The sequence below is a fragment of the Hypanus sabinus genome, chromosome 20 (genome assembly GCF_030144855.1).
Source record: "Hypanus sabinus isolate sHypSab1 chromosome 20, sHypSab1.hap1, whole genome shotgun sequence".
Classification (NCBI taxonomy): Eukaryota; Metazoa; Chordata; class Chondrichthyes; order Myliobatiformes; family Dasyatidae; genus Hypanus; species Hypanus sabinus.
Genome location: NC_082725.1, coordinates 64,340,706 through 64,360,426, shown reverse-complemented (window position 1 = coordinate 64,360,426; position 19,721 = coordinate 64,340,706). Strand labels below are relative to the sequence as shown.

The 19,721-nt window shown below is 38.8% G+C and overlaps 1 protein-coding gene across 1 annotated transcript in view; it reads left to right on the top strand.

The window, feature by feature from the left end:
- LOC132378605 (LYR motif-containing protein 4) overlaps window positions 1–19,721 on the top strand; it is a 182,040-nt gene that overhangs the window by 32,932 nt on the left and 129,387 nt on the right. The window contains exon 2 of the mRNA XM_059945682.1: window positions 15,027–15,147. Within this exon, the coding sequence (XP_059801665.1) occupies window positions 15,027–15,147 (121 nt within the window). The remainder of the gene's footprint in view (window positions 1–15,026; window positions 15,148–19,721) is intronic.

Genomic DNA, 19,721 nt, shown 5'->3' with positions numbered 1-19,721 from the left:
AGAAATTAGGAATATATGAACCTAGACTTGCATGTGAAGTATCCAAAAATTAAACAGAAGATGGATAAACAAAGTTAAAGTATGCAACAAGATTAATACCATTTACGCATTCATTAAGTAACTAAGGCCAGTTGAATGCTCCATCAATAATCAGGAATAAACTTTTACATAATATTAACACAAAATATTGCACAGATAGCTTTCTGTTTTATGAACTGAACCAACACATGATGATTTACGAAAACAAAGGAAAGAAGGCAAGATTGTGTAAATGTGCTTCAGTGTGACTGAAAAACCCCACCAAAACAAAATGGCTGCTCTCTCACGTGGTCCAACTGACTTTCAAATATATAGGAGGGAGCCCATTAGAATCAAAGTCAGCAGTGCAATCTGACTAAAAGTTAGCAGGGCTATATTTCAGTCAGAACCTGAATGATCACTCGATAAAGCCCATATCTCAAATCAACCGGAACAAATGGTTTGTGTGTTTCAATATTATATCAGATCTTTCATCATAAATCTATAGTGATAATTCCAATATTATATATGGTAATATTTTTATCTCCAGAGATAAAACACGCCAACCTTTGGATAGTAAGACTGGTAAATTATATTTATAGATGGCCCTACAGGATCCTGGGATCTTTGTACAATGTAATATATTTTAAAAAGAAGTCTGATTGTTGAAGATGTATTTAACTAATGTACTCATCGCCTGAGGCATATAACTAAACGGAATGGATGCAGTGATATCCAGTCATGTGTTTGATAACACAGCAGCTTGTAAAAAACTGCCTTCTGATTAGCCAGGTGAGTGTTGCCTAGTGAGAGATATCTGTATAGTATTAATGCGGCATGCATATTTGTGAAGTCTCAAGGATATATAAATATGCATAAGTAAACTTCCACTTTGTCATTAGCTTTCATAGAATTGAGAAGCTCTGGTTGAGAACCTTGTTTTTTTTGCCGTTTTAATAATTTTTTTATTGAATTTTCAAATGGTTACAGAAGGGGAAAAAATTATCAACCCTTCCCCCCTCCCCTTAACCCCTTCCCCCTAACATATCCCTGTAGAAAGAGAAAAAGAAAGAAAGAAAGAATGCCTGGATATCTGAAGATCCCCACATGCTCCACGGAGTTTATAATAGCTTTAGTATATATATATTTCTTTCTTTCCCCAAATAACCAATAATTTTATCTTCGGAGCACCTATATATTTGATCCTATCTTTTGTAAATAAGGCCAAATTTTCAGAAATATTTCATATTTATCTCTTAAATTATAAGTAATTTTTTCAAATGGAATGCAGCTAAAAACTATATCTATTTTCATTTTCTTAATGTATGTTAAAATTCTTTTTCTTTTCATCAGTCCATTAAGCCCCTTAATATTAAAACTTTAAAAATTCAGTAAATTAGTCATTATTTTTAACAGGGTTACTCCAGTCTATAGTAATACCTAACTTTCAACTTTCGTAGTACCTTGGGGAATCTTTTTAAAATTCTCCATGTTGCTATGTGTCTCCCCCCGATTGTCCAGGCAAAGAAAGTAAGATTAAAGAAAAATAGATTATAAAGAAAAAATAACAAAATACCCCCCTACTAATATTGTGAATAAAAAACAACACAACATTACCTCCCTCCATTGTACGGGTCATGGCAAACGCCATGATTACACACGTGAATCCCCGTAGCAATCGATCCGAAGATCCCCCAGCTCCCCCGTAACATAAAAAAGTATATATAAGAGAAGAAAAAATAATATCACTACTCTCGATTAATATTTCTCAAATTTTTACCTTTCTCCCCCTGTATCATATAATTAAGAACATATTTAAATATTCTTCTGTCCTTAAACATCCATCAACTACATTTACTGTCCCTGTCTTCATCTTTAATCCGTTTCACTTTTAAATCTTTGGCTGTGGTTAGTGAATATTTGGGAGTTCTTGTGCAAATTCTTCCGCATCCCAATAGTCAGTAAAAGATCTTTTTTTTCCGTCATCCAAAAAAATTATCAGGGTTGCCGGGTGGCGCAATATAAATTTATAACCCTTTTCCTATAAAACTTTTTTCGCTGGGTTAAATTCCTTCTTTCTCTTCAAAAGGTCATAACTTATATCAGGATAGAAAAGAACTATTTTCCCTTCTATCATCAATGTCCCGTTTCTCTTTCTGGCACGTTGGGCAGCTGCCTTCAAGATCTTTTCTTTATCTTGATACCTTAAGCATTTTATCAAGATTGATTGTGGGTTTTGATCAACTTGAGGTCTTGATCTTAAGGTTCTGTGAGCCCTTTCAATTTCAATTAACTGGGTTCTTTCTTCCATTTCCAAAATTTCCGGAATCCATTTTTGAAAAAAGTTTATTGGAAATTCTCCCTCTATAACTTCTTTAAGTCCAACAATCTTACTATTATTTCATCTGCTAAAATTTTCAAGTACATCCACTTTTTCCAACAACCATTTTCTTTCTGATGTCCAGGCAGAAATATTATCTTCCATTTTATTCACTCTATCAATGGTGTCTCCCGTTGTTTCTTCCAAGTTTTTAATTTTCTTGTCCATTTTGTCCTGTCTTTTCATCATTTAATCAAACATAATCTTCATATTTTAATATATTTTTATTACTTTTAATGCTTTTAATTCATGCATTATTTGCACCAAAGATTTTTTTATGTCTCCAATATCACCTCCAACCTCTTCCTGTTGCTCTTCTTTGTCTCTTCAACTTTGTCTGATTTATCCAGAGAATCTGATTCCACCTCATATTCACTTTCACTTTCAGTTCCGATCATAGCTGGGATTTGTAGTTTGTGTTGCTCATGTTTGCGCATGCCCCTTCCTTCACGTATGCGCAATTCCTGTTGCTCTTTTTTTTGGAAACGGTTGATGTTGCCACAGTTTCCTGTTCTGTATCACCAAAGGTAAAATGCACTTGAGCCCGAGGATCTTTCATGGCAGCCGGCCTTGATTCTTTTCCAACTTGTGTTGTCTTCAAAGTAGTAGTTTTCTTCTGCTTCTGTTTAGGAGACATATCTTAAGACAATCCTGAGTAGTTTTTAAGTAATTTTTAAAAAGTATTTACTAACTTTTCTTCACTTAAACATTATTTTACTGTTTTTTTAAGGGAGAGCTGGATTTCCACGTCTCGATCCTACGTCATCACGTGACGTCCCCCCAAGAACCTTGTTGATCAAGATTTTTTTCTACTGCCTTTCAAAAACTCTGTTTTCGTCATTTGTTTTAAAGAGTTCCAAAGACTCTTGAGCCTCAACGAGAATGATTGTACCTTGTTTCTAAAACAACTGATTTTTAAACACTGACCCCACCCCCATACCCAGTTCTAGATCTTTCCACAAGAAGGAACATCTTTTCCTTAACTATAACTAAGAGTTTTACGCACTTTAATCAAGACCCCTCTCACTCTGGATAATAGCTGGTGAAAGCCTGGCCTATCATCATAATGTCAACTACCTTATAAAGCTATTAACCTAGTCTTAAGTGCTTCCAATGTATTTACATCCTTCATTAAATAAACAGACCTGTATTATATACGGTACTCAAGGTATGGACTCACTAATGCCCGATATAACTGAAACAAAATATCTCTACTTCTACATTTAATTCCCCTAGCAATGAGCAATAACGTTGCCAGCTTTCCAAATTACTTGCTGTAACTGCCTGCTAGCCTTTTGCTAAAATTATTAGATAATAAATTATGCAGGTAAATCAAGAAATAAGGTATATCATAACTGAGATGTTCTAAATGAAATAACATGCAAGAAGAGCAACAACAAACTGCTGGAGGAACTCAACGGGTTAAGCAGCACATGCAGAGGAAAGCAATTGTCAAAGTTTCTTGTTGAGACCCGTAGATTGGGTGGCCACTTCGCTGAACACCTTCGCTCCATCTGCCACTAATAGCGGGATTTCCCAGTGGCCACCCATTTCAATTCTACTTCCCATTCCCATTCCGACATGATATCCCATGGCCGCCTGTACTGTCATGATGAGGCCACACTTGGTTTGGAGGAGCAACATCTTATATTCTGTCTGGGTATCATCCAACCTGATAGCGTGAACATCGATTTCTCTAACTTTCAGTAATTGCCCCCACCCTCCTCTCCTTCACCATTCCCTATTCCTGTTTCCCTCTCTCATCTTGTATCCATAACTGCCCATCACCTCCCTCTGGTGCTCCTCCCTTTCCCTTTTTCCATGGTCTCCTGTCCTCTTCTCCAGCCCTTTATCTCATTCACCTATCATAACTTCACCCCTTCCCCCATCTTCTTACTCTGACCTCCACTTCCTTTCCAGTCCTGATAAAGGTTCTCGGCCCAAAATTTCAACTTTACTCATTTCCATATATGCTGCCTGGCCTGCTGAGTTCCTCCAGCATTTTGTGTGTATTGCTTTGGATTTCCAGCATCTGCAGATTTTCTTGCGTTAGCAAAGATGCTTTTTATTGACTACAGCTGAGCATTCCATACTATCATCCCCTCAAAACTAATGAATAAGCTCCATGACTTTGACCCCAATACTTCCTTGTGCAATTGGATCCTGGATTTCCTCACTTGCAGGCCCCAGTCATTCGGATTGGCAACAACATCTCCTCCACAATCTCCATCAGCATAGGTGCCCCACAAGGCTGTGTGTATGCTTAGTCCCCTGCTCTACCCGCTTTACACTTATGACTGTGTGGCTAAGCACAGCTCCAGTGCCCTATTCAAGTTTTTTGATAACAACTGTCATAGGCTGAATCAAAGGTGGTGATTGAAAATCTAGCTGATTGGTGGTGTCATAACAACGGCCTTTCACTCATTGTTAGCAAAACCAAGGAGCTGATTATAGATTAGTAGAAGGAAACCAGAGGTCCATGAGCTAGTCCTCATTGGATTCCTGGGTGTTATTATTTTGGAGGACCTGTCCTGGGCCCAACATATAAGTGCCTCTACTTCCTTAAGAGTTTGCAGAGATTTGGCATGACTTCTAAAACTTTGACAAACTTCTATAGAGGGTGTAGTGGAGAATATATTAACTGATTGCTTCACAGCCTGATATGGAAGCCTCAATGCCCTTGAATAGAATACCCTACAAAAAGTAGAGGATACAGCCCAGTCCGTCATAGATAAAACCCTCCCAACCATTGAACAGGAAAGCAGCATCCATCATCAGGGACCTTCACCACCCAAGACATGCACTCTTCTCACTGTTACCATTCAGAAAAAGGTTCAAGAGCCTCAAGTTTCACACCACCAGGTTCAGGAACAGTATTGCCCCTTAATTATCAGTTTATTGAACCAAAAGGGATATCTTCAGTCAACTTCACTTGCCCCATCATTGAAATGTTCCTACTTTCAAGGATTCTTGATGTCTAATGCTTATTTATTTACTGCTATTATTTCTTCTTTTGAATTTACACAGCTTGCTGTCTTCTACACTCTGGTTGATTGCCTTAATTGCGTGGTCTTTCATTGATTTAGTTATAGATACTGTTCTGTAGATTTTTTTAAGTATGCCCAGAAGAAAATGTATCTCAGGGTTGTATATAGTGACATATGTGTACTTCAATAACAAAATTTACATTGATAATTTTAGGGTGACTGGAGGTAAGAATATGAGGGATAGCTGGATTGCTAAAACAATTGCTTTTTGCATGGTTATATTAAGATAAGTGATAGCAAGAATTCATGAATTGCAAAGCAGCATATAGCCTAGAGAACAAATCTTGGTTATTGATCGTCATTCAAATGACATGAAGCATATTTATGCAGTTGGAATATGAGAAATCAAGTTATGGGGAAATAATCTTTAATTGGCAAAACTCTGTACTTCATGATGCCCAAGAGTACTGACATGAAGGCATTGACTTAAATTAGATAGCTTCGCCTTTACCTCTGCAATGTTTGTGATCTGTGTAGGATTCTATAAGTAAAACCCAGAATTATGATATTTTCAGCTTACACATCACATCACTTGAGTGAATACATTAGTCTGTTTATAACCATTGTATTTGTGGCACAGCATATATGACTTAGCAAGAATTTTCACTGCCAAATTTCCATAGGTTTCAAACCATCACAGCGCCACATCATTATTCTTACCTAAAAAATCTTATTTAAGACAGCATGATTAAGATGAGTGAATATTTTCTTTACTGGGGTGTGTAAGTATAATTTAATGTATCAAATATTTTTAATTTGCAGGATCATGATTCAAAATCTTCACTCGCCACATCATATCATCCACTAGATTTTTTTAATTTGAAGGTCTGCAGAGGATAAAATAAGTTTTACATCTGAAAAAAAATCTATAGTTAGGATGCTAAACTTTAGAATCAATGGTATTTTCTTACAATCAGAATTTATGATGATAAATATTCTGTCAAACCTAGTTCCACACAGTGATGTACACTAGCCATCATCAGAACCAACCAGTATCTGGATTTCACATTGCTACAATTCCCTCTCTGGGATATAGAGTGGTATTAATTTTAATAAAATGTAACAAAATAAGCACAGGAGCGGTCTATAGGCTAGGATCATGGCTGATCTGTGCATCAGTTCGCATAGTTGTCAGTTCCTTAATATTAAAAATAAAATATATTTCTTTATTAAATACCCTCAATGGTCTAGCCTTTATAACCTTCCAAGTTAGGAAATTCCAGTGATTTGCCACCCTCTGTGAGAAGAATTTATTTTTAAAAAGTTCTATTGTGGAACATTCATCCCACTTGATTCATGTTTTGGTCATTTAAAATTGGTTCTTACACTCCGCAGATGTAATATTGGTAAAAATGCTGTTTGAGTGCTAAATGTCTTAGCAATCAAAATGCAGCTTTGTGATGGAGCAATTTGTATTTAATGTGCAAAGACAAAACTATGCTGTCAACATCCTAGCAATTCAAAAGCTTCACTGCAAGTTGGACAAATATTGCAACTAGATCGTTCAGCTTAATACATGAGATGCAAAAAAAGAAAACTGTGATTTTTTTTTCATTCACTATTTCCTCTGTCTTGGTTAACTATTATATTTAAATTTGTATGTTACTCCCAGGGGGAAAAAATGCTTTCAGTAGTGGTTGAAATGTGTGATTGAGTCTTTACACAATGTGAGTCATTGTTAATGTACAACATCAAAGGAGAGAACTCGTGACTTTAACAGAGGTCAGCCCACAGTGGAATCAAGAAACAGAGATGTAATTTATCAGTTTGGTCATATAATGAACCAAGGTATTTAGATAAAAATGACAAGTCAAGAAGGCAGCTCATTGCTGTTTGGGGATGAACAATAAATGTTGGCTTGGCCATGGACAGATTTCTTTTTTTAAAGTAATGGAATTGAATTCTTAGGGTGGTGCAAAGGGAAAACTAAAAGTCAGTATTAAAGGTAAGAGTCTAAATGTTTAGACCAGAATACACAATAGAAAATGTATTGAAGTTGACACATCAAAAGGGCTTAAATCTGACATGCTATTTTTGATAATGTCCCTCTCATCTGGAAGCCATGTCGATTTCTGAAGTTTTATCCAGCATTGTATTACATGGGAAAATAAGTATGTGCTATGTTAAAATATATCTGGCTTAAGAAATTATTTGCACTATTTCTGCAACAGTCCTATTTGTAAGGTGGCAACAATGACCCCTTCTCCCACCTCCAGCTCTCCTTTTCTTGGACATCCCGCTCTAGTTCTGTATCTGCTCTGCATCTTTTCACTTCTAATGCTGATGAGACATTAATTTCATCACATCACTCTCCTCCTCGAACCTTAGCCCTTCTGAATGCACTGTCCTCCACTCTCTTCAGCAATCCCAACCTTGCTATCAAACCCGCAACAAAGGATGCTACAGTAGTGTGGCAGACTGATCTCTATCTTGCTTAGGCCAGGTAACAACTTCCAGATGCCTCCTCTTACTTAACCCATGAAAAGGGCCTCACTCCAGACCAACAGAAACTCGACTCAGATGTAATCACTACCTCATTAAATCTAGAATACTCCCATCCACTGCCACCAAAGATGTAGTTCCCTTACTCCGCACTGCTAACTTCTGCATCCTGCCCAAGGTCAACAAACATAACTGTCTGGGTAGGCCCATTATCTCTGCCTGCTCCTGCCCCACTGAATGCCTGTCCATATATTTTGACTCCATTCTATCCTCCTTGGTTTGGTCGCTTCCCACCTACATCCGCAACACCTCACATGCTCTTGATCTCCTCAACAACTTTCAAATCCCTGGCCCTGACTGCCTCATTTTCACCATGGATGTCCAGCCCCTATGTACTTCTATTGCCATTATGAAGGCCTTAAAGCTCTCTGCTTCTTGCTCAACAAAAGACACAACCAGTTCCCTTCTATCACCACCTTTCTCCATCTGGTAGAACTGGTCCTTACCCTCAACAATTTCTCCTTCAGCTCCTCCCACTTTCTCTAAACTCAAGGGATAGCCATGGGCATCTGCATGGGACCCAGCTATATTTGCCTTTTCATTAGCTATGGAGAACAGTCCATGTTCTTAGCCTTTTCTTGTATTGCTCCCCAGCTCTTCTTGCGCTACATTGACAACTGCATTGATGATACTTCAATGTCCTCGTCAATTTCATCATCTTTACTTCCAACTTCCACCCTGCCCTTAAATTCACATTTCCGACACCTCCTCGCCTTTCACGATCTCACTGTCTCCATCTTTGTAGACAAACTACCTACCAGCATATTTTATAAACCTACTGATTCCCACAGCCATCTTTACTATACCTCTTCCCACCATGTGTCTTGTAAAAATGCTATTTCCTTTTCAAAGTTCCTTCTTTTCCACTGAATCTGTTCTTAGAATGAGGCTTTCCATTTCTGGCATCAGAGGTGTCCACCACCTCCGTCAAAGAGTGGGGTTTCTCTTCCACCACCACTGATGATGCCCTTTTCCCAGACACCAACACTCACCACATCTGTGGAAGGCACTAGCAGTATGGTGGAAGATCCAGGTGTCAGGGGACACGAAGTGTGTAAAGTTACCATAACCTCCAGAAGATTCTTGGGCAACTGAAAGATCTGAAGTTGGATAAGTCATCCAGACCAGATGGTGTACACCCCAGAGTTCTAAAAAGGGTGGCTGAAGAAATGATGGAGGCATTAGTAATGATCTTTCATGAATCACTAGATCTTGGAATGGTTCCAGAAGACTGGATGATTGCAAATGTCACGAACGGAGAGAGTCAGAGGAAAAGAAACTATAGACCAGTTAGTCTGACCTCAGTGGTTGGGAATATGTTGGAGTTGATGATTAAGGATGACGTCTCAGGGTACTTAGAAGCACATGATAAAATAGGCCGTAGTCAGCATGGTTTCCTCAAGGGAAAATCTTGCCTGACAATTCTGCTGGAATTCTTTGAAGAAATAGCAAGCAGGATAGACAAAGGAAAATCAGTTGATGTCGTTTACTTTGATTTTCAGAAGGCCTTTGACCAGGTACTATATGAGGCTGCTTAACAAGCTATGAGCCTATGGTATTACAGGAAAGATTCTAGCATGGATAAAGCAGTGGCTGATTGGCAGGAGGCAAAGAGTGGGAATAAAAGGAGCCTTTTCTGACTGGCTGCTGGTGACTCGTGGTGTTGCACAGGGGTCTGTGTAGGGACTAGTTTTTTTACATTGTATGTCAATGATTTGGATGATGGAATTAATGGCTTTGTTGCAAAGTTTGCAGATGATATGAATACAGGTGGAGGGGCAGGTAGTTTTGAGGAAGTAGGCTACAGAAGGACGTAAACAGATTAGGAAAATGGGCAAAGATATGTCGGAATACAATATCAGTAAGTGTATGGTCAGGCGCTTCAGTAGAAGAAAATTTTGACTATTTTCTAAATTGAGAGAAAATACAAAAAATTTGAGGTGCAAGGGGACTTGGAAATCCTTGTGCAGAATTCGCTGAAGGTTAATTTGCAGGTTGAATCTGTGGTGAGGAAGGCAAATGCAATGTTAGCATTCATTTCAAAAGTACTAGAATATAAAAGTAAGGATGTAATGTTGAGACTTTATAAAGCAGAGATGAGGCCTCATTTGGAGTATTGTGAGCAAGTTTGGGCTCCTTATCTAAGAAGAGATGTGCTGAAACCAGAGGGGGTTCAAAGGAGGTTCATGAAAATTATTCCAGGATTGAATGGCTTGTCATATGAAGAATTTAGAAGGTTTCAACTTCATTGAAACCTATTGAATAGTGAAAGGCCTTGATAGAGAGGATGTTTCCCGTGGTGGGAGAGTCTGAGACCAGAGGACAGAGTCTCAGAATGGAGGGGTATCGAGATGAGGAGGAATTTCTTTAGCCAGAGAGTGGTGAATCTGACAAATGCTATGCCTCAGACAAATGTGGAGGCCAAGTCTTTATATACATTTAAGGCAGAATTTGACAGATTCTTGATTGGCCAGGGTAAGAAGGGAAAAAGGAGAAGCCAGGAGATTGGGGCTGAGAGGGAGATTGGATGAGGCAATACTTCATCTGTGAATTTTTTGGGGTCACCTATTGTATTCAGTGCTCTGATGCAGCCTCCTAAATTGGCTAGATCTGACGTAAATTGGGGGATCGCTTTGTCAAGTACCTCCACTCCATCCACTAAGAGAGGAATTTCCCCATGGTTAACCATTTTAATTCCTAATCCCATTCCCACTCTGACATATCTCCATGGGCTCTTTTATCACAATGAGGCCATCTGGGGGCAATATCTTGTGTTATGTCTAAAAAGCCTCCAGGTTATGGCATGAACATCGATTTCTTCTTCTGGTAATTTTTTTTCCATCCTTTTCTTCTATTCACCACTCTCGCCTCTTACCCCTTATCCTCGCCTGCCTATCACCTCCCCTTGGTGCCCCACCTTCGCTTTTTCTCATGGTCCATTCTCCTATTGTCAGGTTCCTTCTTCTCAAGCCTTTACTTTTCTTATCCACCTGGCTTCGCCTATCACCTTCTGACTAATCCTCTTAACTCCCACACCCCACCTTTTTATTCTGACATTTTCCCCCTTCCTTGCCAGTCATGAGGAAAGGTCTCAGCCCAAAATGTTGACTGTTTATTCATTGCCATAGATGCTGCTTAACTGTTGAGTTCCTCCAGCATATTATGTGTGTAGCTCTGGATTTCCAGCATCTGCAGAATCTCTTGTGTTTATTATCCTATTTGTAATTTATTTCCCCATTACTATTAGGTTTCTAGCTGAGTAGATCAATCAGTGACAGAGACTGTAATGCCTCTCTGTTGTTGCTTTGTAACAATATTAAAACTTGAAGCTTTCTGTATTTGTTTAGTCATGATTAAAGATTATTTTCCTCTCATCTTTGTAGGTCACTGAAAACCACGTAATCTGTTGTGATTGAAATGTACTTTCAATTAAATTATTCAGAGATTCTTGGCTCAAAGACTCTTGAAATTTTGACATGTCATTTGTTTAAATGTCTGTCTCCGAATACTGTAAAGCTACCAGAGAACGGGCAGTCTGATATGGACCAGCTGCAAATGAGAATTAGATCCCTATTAACAATACCGCCCCATGTCTCTTCATAGGTGAACAGGCCCTAATTAAAAGTGTTGCCATCTGCCAGTGTGCAGCAGTGGATTGGCATTCACTAGCCTTACTGATTGAAATGTATTATGTATGAGCTTGCAGGGTTGTGTTAGCAATGGAAAGAAAATGAAGATAAACTTATAGACACGAAACTAAGTGTGACTCAATTCGTCCCAATTAAGGTGTGCAAATAAAATTATTTTAGCTAAATCATGAGAAAGGCTGAATGTTGTTTCAGTAATTTGCATAGTACACTGAACAGGAATGTGGCAGTTCTCTTTCTGTATTTGCAATAATATCACTTCGTAGTTTTTGTGACCTGGATATTTTGTGCAGCCACCTGTACGTCATCACAGAGAAATGAACAAAATGATACAAAGAAAGCACAGAAATAGTCCTAATTGTTGAACTAATGCAGAAGACACACGGAAGTTTATAGGCATTCTGAAAAGACACATAATAGGCCACCACAAGTAGAAAAAAATGTACAGATTTAATGACAATAGAACTTTGTGGAGTGAGAGAAGAACATTTTATAAAGGGTACAAAGTGTGCAAGATGATGAAAGAGAAAAAAAATGCCTGAAGAAAGTTGCTGGGACTGTAAAGTAAGAAAGATGTCAGAACAATATTTAAGGAAAATGAATACAAATGAACAACATACAATTGCTGCAGGAGCTCAGCATGTCAGCCGGTATCTATGAACAGTTGACATTTGGGGCCATGACCTTTCGTCAGGACTGGAAAGAAAAAGAGTAGAATTCAGCAGTGATGAAATGGGGAAGGAAAGATTGGATTAAGAGCTGAGATGGACAGGAGAACATTAAAGAATAAGATAAGTGATTTAAATCTGAATATCTAAGAATTGACTGAATCAAAAAATAAGACTAAACAATTTAAATCGTTTCATTTCTGAGCCTTTAAAGTTGCTTGGCATCATACTAACAGTGATCACATTTTTATGAGGGTGTCTTTTTTTTGTTAAGTATGACCTTTAACTTTGCATGGCATTTAAAGTTGGAAGACACTTCAAGCTTATAAGAACAATGCAAACATAGAATAACAATGCAAGGATAATTGAAAAGTAAGTTTACAATTGTGTAAGTTAAGTAACATAAATTTGCCAAATTAAAAAGATGTTTCGATCTCAAAATTTCTCAAAAGTTGGTTCAGGGTAGGAATGGAGCCAAGAATCAAAGTGATAGGCAACTGGAAGCTCGAGGTTGTCTATGCAAATTGAATAGACATGTTCTGCAAACTGTTACTCGTTCATTGTACAGATTTTCAAATGTAGTTGGTGCCAAATTGTGAACACTAACTGCAATTCCCTAAATGGATTGTTACATCACCTGAAAGCGTGTTTTCATCACCAGATAGTGGAAAGAGACCAAGTGAAGGACCATGGGTTGCATCTTTACAATTACATGGAAAAGTGAGAAGTAGTTGGGAGAGGTGGAAGCGTGGTCCACAGATTTGCAGAGAAAATTATTTCTGCAGTTCTGAAATAAGAAGTGGGGGGTGCGAGGCTCTGTTTAGTTGTTGAAAACTATGGAAGTTAGCAGATATTTTGAAGGCTGATCCATTAGGGGTTAGTAGGCAGTGAGTTCCAGGAGAACATGCAGTGCAAGTTGTGATGCAGGGAAAGAGGTGGGATGCAACCGAAGGTTCTGTTAACTATCATAGAAGGAAGGCCACAGTTAAAGAATAAGGAAGACATCTCAGAAGCACATTTTATGGAGATTCACATGATCAGAGCAGCTATAATAGACATTCAAGTTCCAATCATAGTCACTGTATCACACAACACAGTAAAGCTCTTCGCCCTGTCATGCCCATGCCAACCTTCATTTACCAAAACTTTGCTGTATATCATATGGCAGATAGGGTTAACAAAATTTGCTTTATTAATGGACTAAACTACGGTTGATTAAGTATTAAGCCACATTACTAAAGACAGTTTGGAAGAGAGTTAAGTAATAGTATGATATCTGGCCATTAATATTTGTACATGGATAGATATATATATATAGTAGATTGAAGGAAAACTTTCATGAAATAATATCTATTACTTAGTGTTATAGGGAAGAGGGTGTGAATGTTGCATGCTTGCATTAGTTGTATAAATAATGATTTGTTAAAATTAGAATAAGATTACACTCCCTCCTGTGTTTTGAATTTCCATTTGCAAATTGAATTAATTTTTTTAAACTTGCAGAGCCTGAGAGTAGAGGGTTGAACCTTAAAAGGTAGATATACTTTAATAAAACAGTGTTGGCTCAGTGATGGTGTTGGAGATGCTGCTCCCGATCCAGACTGACTGAGGTCTCCCAGTCAGGAAGTCTAGGATCCAGTTGCAGAGGGAGGTGTTCAGGCCCAGTAGGCTCAGCTTTCCAATCAGTTTCTGAGGGATGATTGTGTTGAATGCTGAACTGAAGTCTATGAACAGCATCCGAATGTACGTGTCTTTTTTGTCCAGGTGGGTTAGGGCCAGGTGGAGGGTGGTGGCAATGGCCTCGTCTGTCGAGCAGTTGGGACGGTACGCGAACTACAGGGGATCCAGTGAGGGGGTCAGCAGGGTCTTGATCTGCCTCATGACAAGCCTCTCGAAACACTTGATGATGATGGATGTAAGTGCAACGGGACAGTAGTCATTGAGGCAGGACACTGAAGACTTCTTCAGCACAGGGACGATGGTGGCGGCCTTGAAGCACGTTGGAATGGTGGCGCTGCTCAGGGAGATGTTGAAGATGTCAGTGAGAACATCTGCTAGCTGGTCTGCACATCCTCTGAGCACTCTACCAGGAATGTTGTCTGGTCCAGCAGTCTCTGTGGGTTGACCCTGCACAGGGTTCTTCTCACATCTGCCACAGTGAGACACAGCACCTGGTCATTTATAGGAGGGGTGGACTTCCTCGCCACCATGTCATTTTCTGCCTCAAACCAGGCATAGAAGTTATTCAGCACACTTGGGAGGGAGGCATCACCTGCACAGTCAGGTGATGTCCTGTAATTGGAAATGTCCTGGATGCCCTTCCACATGTGCTGCGTGTCGCCGTTGTCCTGGAAGTGGCTGTGGATTCGCTGGGCGTGTGCACACTTTGCCCCTCTGATGGCTCGGGACAGTTTGGCCCTTGCTGCTGTTAGGGCTGCCTTGTTGCCTGATCTGAAGGCGGAGTCGCGGGACCTCAGCACTGCACGCGCCTCTGCGGTCATCCGTGGCTTCTGGTTGGCTCGTATAGTGATGATCTTGGACAGAGTAACATCATCAATAGGATAATAAAGGAGCAATCTAAATTTTGTTGTTTTAAATAATGTATTGATTAAAATATTACCTAACAATTAACATGTAAGGAAGCCCAAAATAAGGAACCACAAAAATGTTTTTATGTTAAATGTGTCTATGTGAACAAAGTGCCATAAAATAGGATTGAATTCTGTTAAAATAAATGCTAATGTGTTCCTTTTCATCTTTTAAGGACATTTGCACTCCGGAGGATTAGGGACACTTTTCGAGAACACAAAAATGAGGCAAATACTGAAGTTATCCAAGAGCTAATAGAAAAGGCTAAAACCAACATGGAAGTTATTAGGAGACAGGTAAGGCACCTTTGGAGCTAAATTTTGTGTCTTCGTATATCTACTAATTTGCTAATCTCATTCAATTTCTACTTAAATATAAATTAGACAATGTGCAACTACCAAGTTAAGTGATTGCAGCAGAAGGATCTTATCAAAGGGTATTTTGGTCAGAGTCGGGGTAGATTTGTGATCAGCAGTGTTGCTAGGGATTTCCTGATTTGGGGGGAATAGAATCAGAATCAGGTTTATTATCACTGACCTAAGTCATGAAATGTGTTATTTTTTGGCAGCAGTACAGTGCAAGACATAAAAAAAACTATCTGTTACCAAAAAAAAAAGTGTGAAAGGAATACTGGGGTAGTTTTTATGGGTTCATGGACTGTTCAGAAATCTGACGGCTGAGGGGAAGAAGCTTAAAATGTTGAGTATGTTTCTTTAGACTCCTGTAACTCCTCCCTGAAGGTAGTAATGAGAAGAGGGCATCTGCCAGATGGTCAGGGTCCTTACTGATGGGTACTGCCTTCTTTGGGCACCTCCTTTAGATGATGTACTTTATGGTGGGGAGGATTGTGTCAATGATGGAACAGGCTGAATCTGCAGCCTCTTTTGATCCTGCACATTAGAGCCTCTATTCCAGGCAATAAATCATCCAGTCAGAATGCTGTCCACTGTATATTTGTAGAAACTTGCAAGAGTCTTTGACATAACAAATTCTCCTCAAACTCCTAATGAATTATAGCTACTGACATACCTTCTTTGTGATTGCATCAATGTGTTTGGCCCAGGATAGATCCTCTGAGATATTGATGGCCAGGAACATGAAGCTGCTCAGACTTTCCACCAATGACTCCTCATTGAGGTCTGTGGTGTCTTCTCCCGACTTCTGCTTCCTGCAGTCTGTAATCAATTCCTTGGTCTTACTGACACCACTCAAGCCAATCTATCTTGCTCCTCCTTGCCATGTGAGTTTCCATTGGCGAATTTATAGATAACATTTAAGCTGTGCCTAACCTTGCAGACGTGTGTAGCAAAAGTAGAGCAATGTGCTAAGCTCACATCCTTGAGTGAGTAAAGAAAATTTGTTATTTATAATCCACATTGACTGTGGTGTTTAAAAAGGAATATTTGGAGGTTCCAGTGATGTCATCGCCCAGAATGACAGCTTAAGTCAATAGCTCCTCTGGAAAAATGCATATTTTGCCCCATTAATCCATCCAATATAAGATCTTTCGAAAATATCTGAATTGGTAAGGGGAGCAAGAATGGGGAAAAAGAATGGAGATAAATAAAAGCATCACTGCAGCACCTGTAGACAAGAGGGGTGCAGTGAGCGGCTCTCCTACCTGAACACGCGGTAGCGAGGCTGACGAGGGGCCTCTTTCAGGCAAAGTGGCAAATGTGATAAGAGTTCTGGAAGAGATATGGGAATTCCAAAAATATATAAAACTGCAACTAAATGATATCAAGTCCGAGCTCATCAACGTTAATCAAAGAAATAGCAGTGGCAGAGACACAAATTGAGAAGGTGGAAGATCGCATGGAAAACGTGGAACAGATACTAAGTAAGATGGTAAAAATATTAAATCAACAGGAAAGTAAACTGCTTGACCAGGAGGGAAGATCATGACGGAAAACTATCAGGATATACAATGTACCCGAAGGAGTGGAGGGTTTGTCTATGATGGAGTTTGTAGGAAAGTTTCTGCGGGGCACGCTGGAGATTCCTTCGACTATGGAGCTTGAAATTGAGAGGGCAGATCGTGTGCTCACCCCAAGGCCTACTGGAGACAGAAGATAAACCACGCTAAACAGTAATTAGATTGCTTCGATACAATATCAAGGTGGAGATTCTATGAAGGGCCTGGGGAAAGAAGAGGGTGTTTTTGGGCAGGAAATTAATATATTTCGATCAAGATTACTCCCCAGCAGTCCTGCAAAAATGTAAAGAATACTCTGAAGTAAAGCGAATATTAAAGCAAGGAAAGATTGGTTTCCAGACTCTGTACCCTGCTAAACTGCGAGTGTTTTATGAGGATGAAATCCAACTGTATCAGACAGTGGACGAGGCGACTACAGACATGAAGGCCAGAGGGTTGCCCGTCAGTGTAATCAAACCGAGGGAAAGCCTGGCTGAGCAGTTATCCCGCTCTGCTTGGAAAATAGTGAGAGAATCGAGAAAGCAGGGGGTGGGAGGAGGGTGGGAGAAGTACATCAGGAAGAGACTAATGAGTTTTTCGAAGATAGCCTTCACCTCCTCCAGAAGAGCCGTAAGGTTTGGCTAAGTTTAAAAGTGATGATAAGTTAAACAGAAGCAAAAATAGACTTTGCTCTACCTATCTCAAGAAATGCTTATTATAATGTGGATTTTATATTACTCAATTATTCTTTTTTATTCATTCACTCCTTTTTCCCCCCACCTAAATGAGAATATATGTATGGGAAGAATACGTAGGGAAATCTTTTCTGTGTAATGGACATAGATTTGTTCACTTACTTTTATGGGTACAGCAATGGGAGCCCTCAATTCAGAGATAGGAGGGGCAATCCCTCATAGCTAGACACTTCCTCCAGCTCAACCCAGGGTCATCTGCTAGAGACCTCAGCCTTGGAATCACACCTTCATTGCCTTTTTTTATTATTCGTGTTCCTTGGTTCTTTCTTGTTCAGGGAGTAGATCAATTAAGTTTTATTCTGCTAATTTCAATGATATATTGACAGATAAATACGCATGGCTAAGGACAAAGTAAAATTCATTTCTTTTAATGTCAATGGGCTGTTAAATCAAATCAAGTGCAGTAGAATTCTATCCAAAATGAAAAAAGAACAAGCCCGTGTAGTATATTTACAGGAAACTCACTTAATTGATAATGAGCATGGAAAACTAGAGAATGGGCTTCACTAATTTGTTTTTCTCCTCATATAAATCAGGACATAGGAGAGGAGTTGCTATTCTTATCTCAAGCGAGCTAAATTTTGAAAAAGTATTAAAAATGGGAGATAAGGAGGGCAGATATATTCTGGTAAGGGGGAATATAGATGGAAATTCAGTTACTCTATTGAATACATGCACACCCCCAGGAAGTGATATTAGTTTATTTCAGAAAATTACTAATATTATGGTAACAGAAACTGAAGGTCTCCTGATATGTGGGGGAGACTTAAATTTACAATTACAAACAAAGTTAGACTCTTCCAATAGAAAAACCTATGAAACAAAATCCTTACATAAGAAAGTTAATACAATTTTTGAGGATGTTGGTCTAATATGGAGGGACCTTTTCCCCAACAGAAGAGATTCCACTCATTATTCTGCCCCCCATTCTGGATATACAAGAATAGACTATTTCATAACACTTGGAAAAGACAAAGACAAAATAAACACCTGTGGAATTGGGACAATAGATGTAAGTGACCATGAACCTATATATTTATCTGTTGATTTTGACCTACAACCAAAGAATACTATTTGGAAACTAAATTCAAGTCTACTCAATGATCCCTACTTTAAGGAACAAATTAAAAAAGAAATTGGTCTTTACTTAGAATTCAATAATGGAAAGGTTTCACCTTCCATTCTATGGGATACTCTGAAGGCTGTCTTAAGAGAGAAAATTATAGCGATATCTTCATATAAGAAAGGAATAAAACATTAGAGGAATTACAAAATAGACTGAAGAAACTAGAAAAAAAAACACAAATTGAATTTGGCACAGGATACATTCGGGGAAATTTTTAAAAATTTGGAATAAAATTAATAGTTTAGCTACACAAGAAATCAGGAAAAAGTTAATGTTTCTGAAACAGAGGCATGAAAGTGGATCTAACTCTATGTAAATACTGGCGTGGAAACTGAAAAAAAATAGTAGAAAATACAATTCATAGAATTAGGGATCCAAGATCAAAAATGATAAAAAAAATAAGCTAAGTGAAATTCAAAATGCTGGTGGAACACAGCAGGCCAGGCAGCATCTATAAGAAGAAGCACTGTCAACGTTTCGGGCCGAGACCCTATAGATGCTACCTGGCCTGCTGTGTTCCACCAGCATTTTGTGTATGTTGTTTGAATTTCCAGCATCTGCAGATTTCCTCGTGTTTGCTAAGTGAAATTCAAGAAACTTTTAAAGTGTTTTACAAAACTCTATATTCCAACGCTCAAGGAGGAAGCATAACCCAAATTGACACCTTCCTGAATTCTCTAGAGTTACCCACTTGAAGCGAAGAACAAAATAGAATGATGACTGCTGACATAACTGAAGTTGAACTAAAAGCTACAATTATTGGCTTAAATTAAGCAAGTCACCAGGGTCAGATGGGTATACGGCAGAGTGGTATAAAGAATTTAAAAATGAGTTACTTCCTGTCTTACTCCCCACACTGAACTGGGCTCTAAAAAAGGCTCAAATGCCACCCAGCTGGAAGGAAGCAATAATCTCAGCTATACCGAAAGAAGGCAAGGATAAAATGGAATGTGGGTCATTTAGACCAATATCCGTTCTTAATGTAGATTTTAGATTATTTACCTCCATCATGGCCAAATGATTAGAAGAGTTTTTAACCATACTGATACATAATAATCAGACAGGTTTTATACA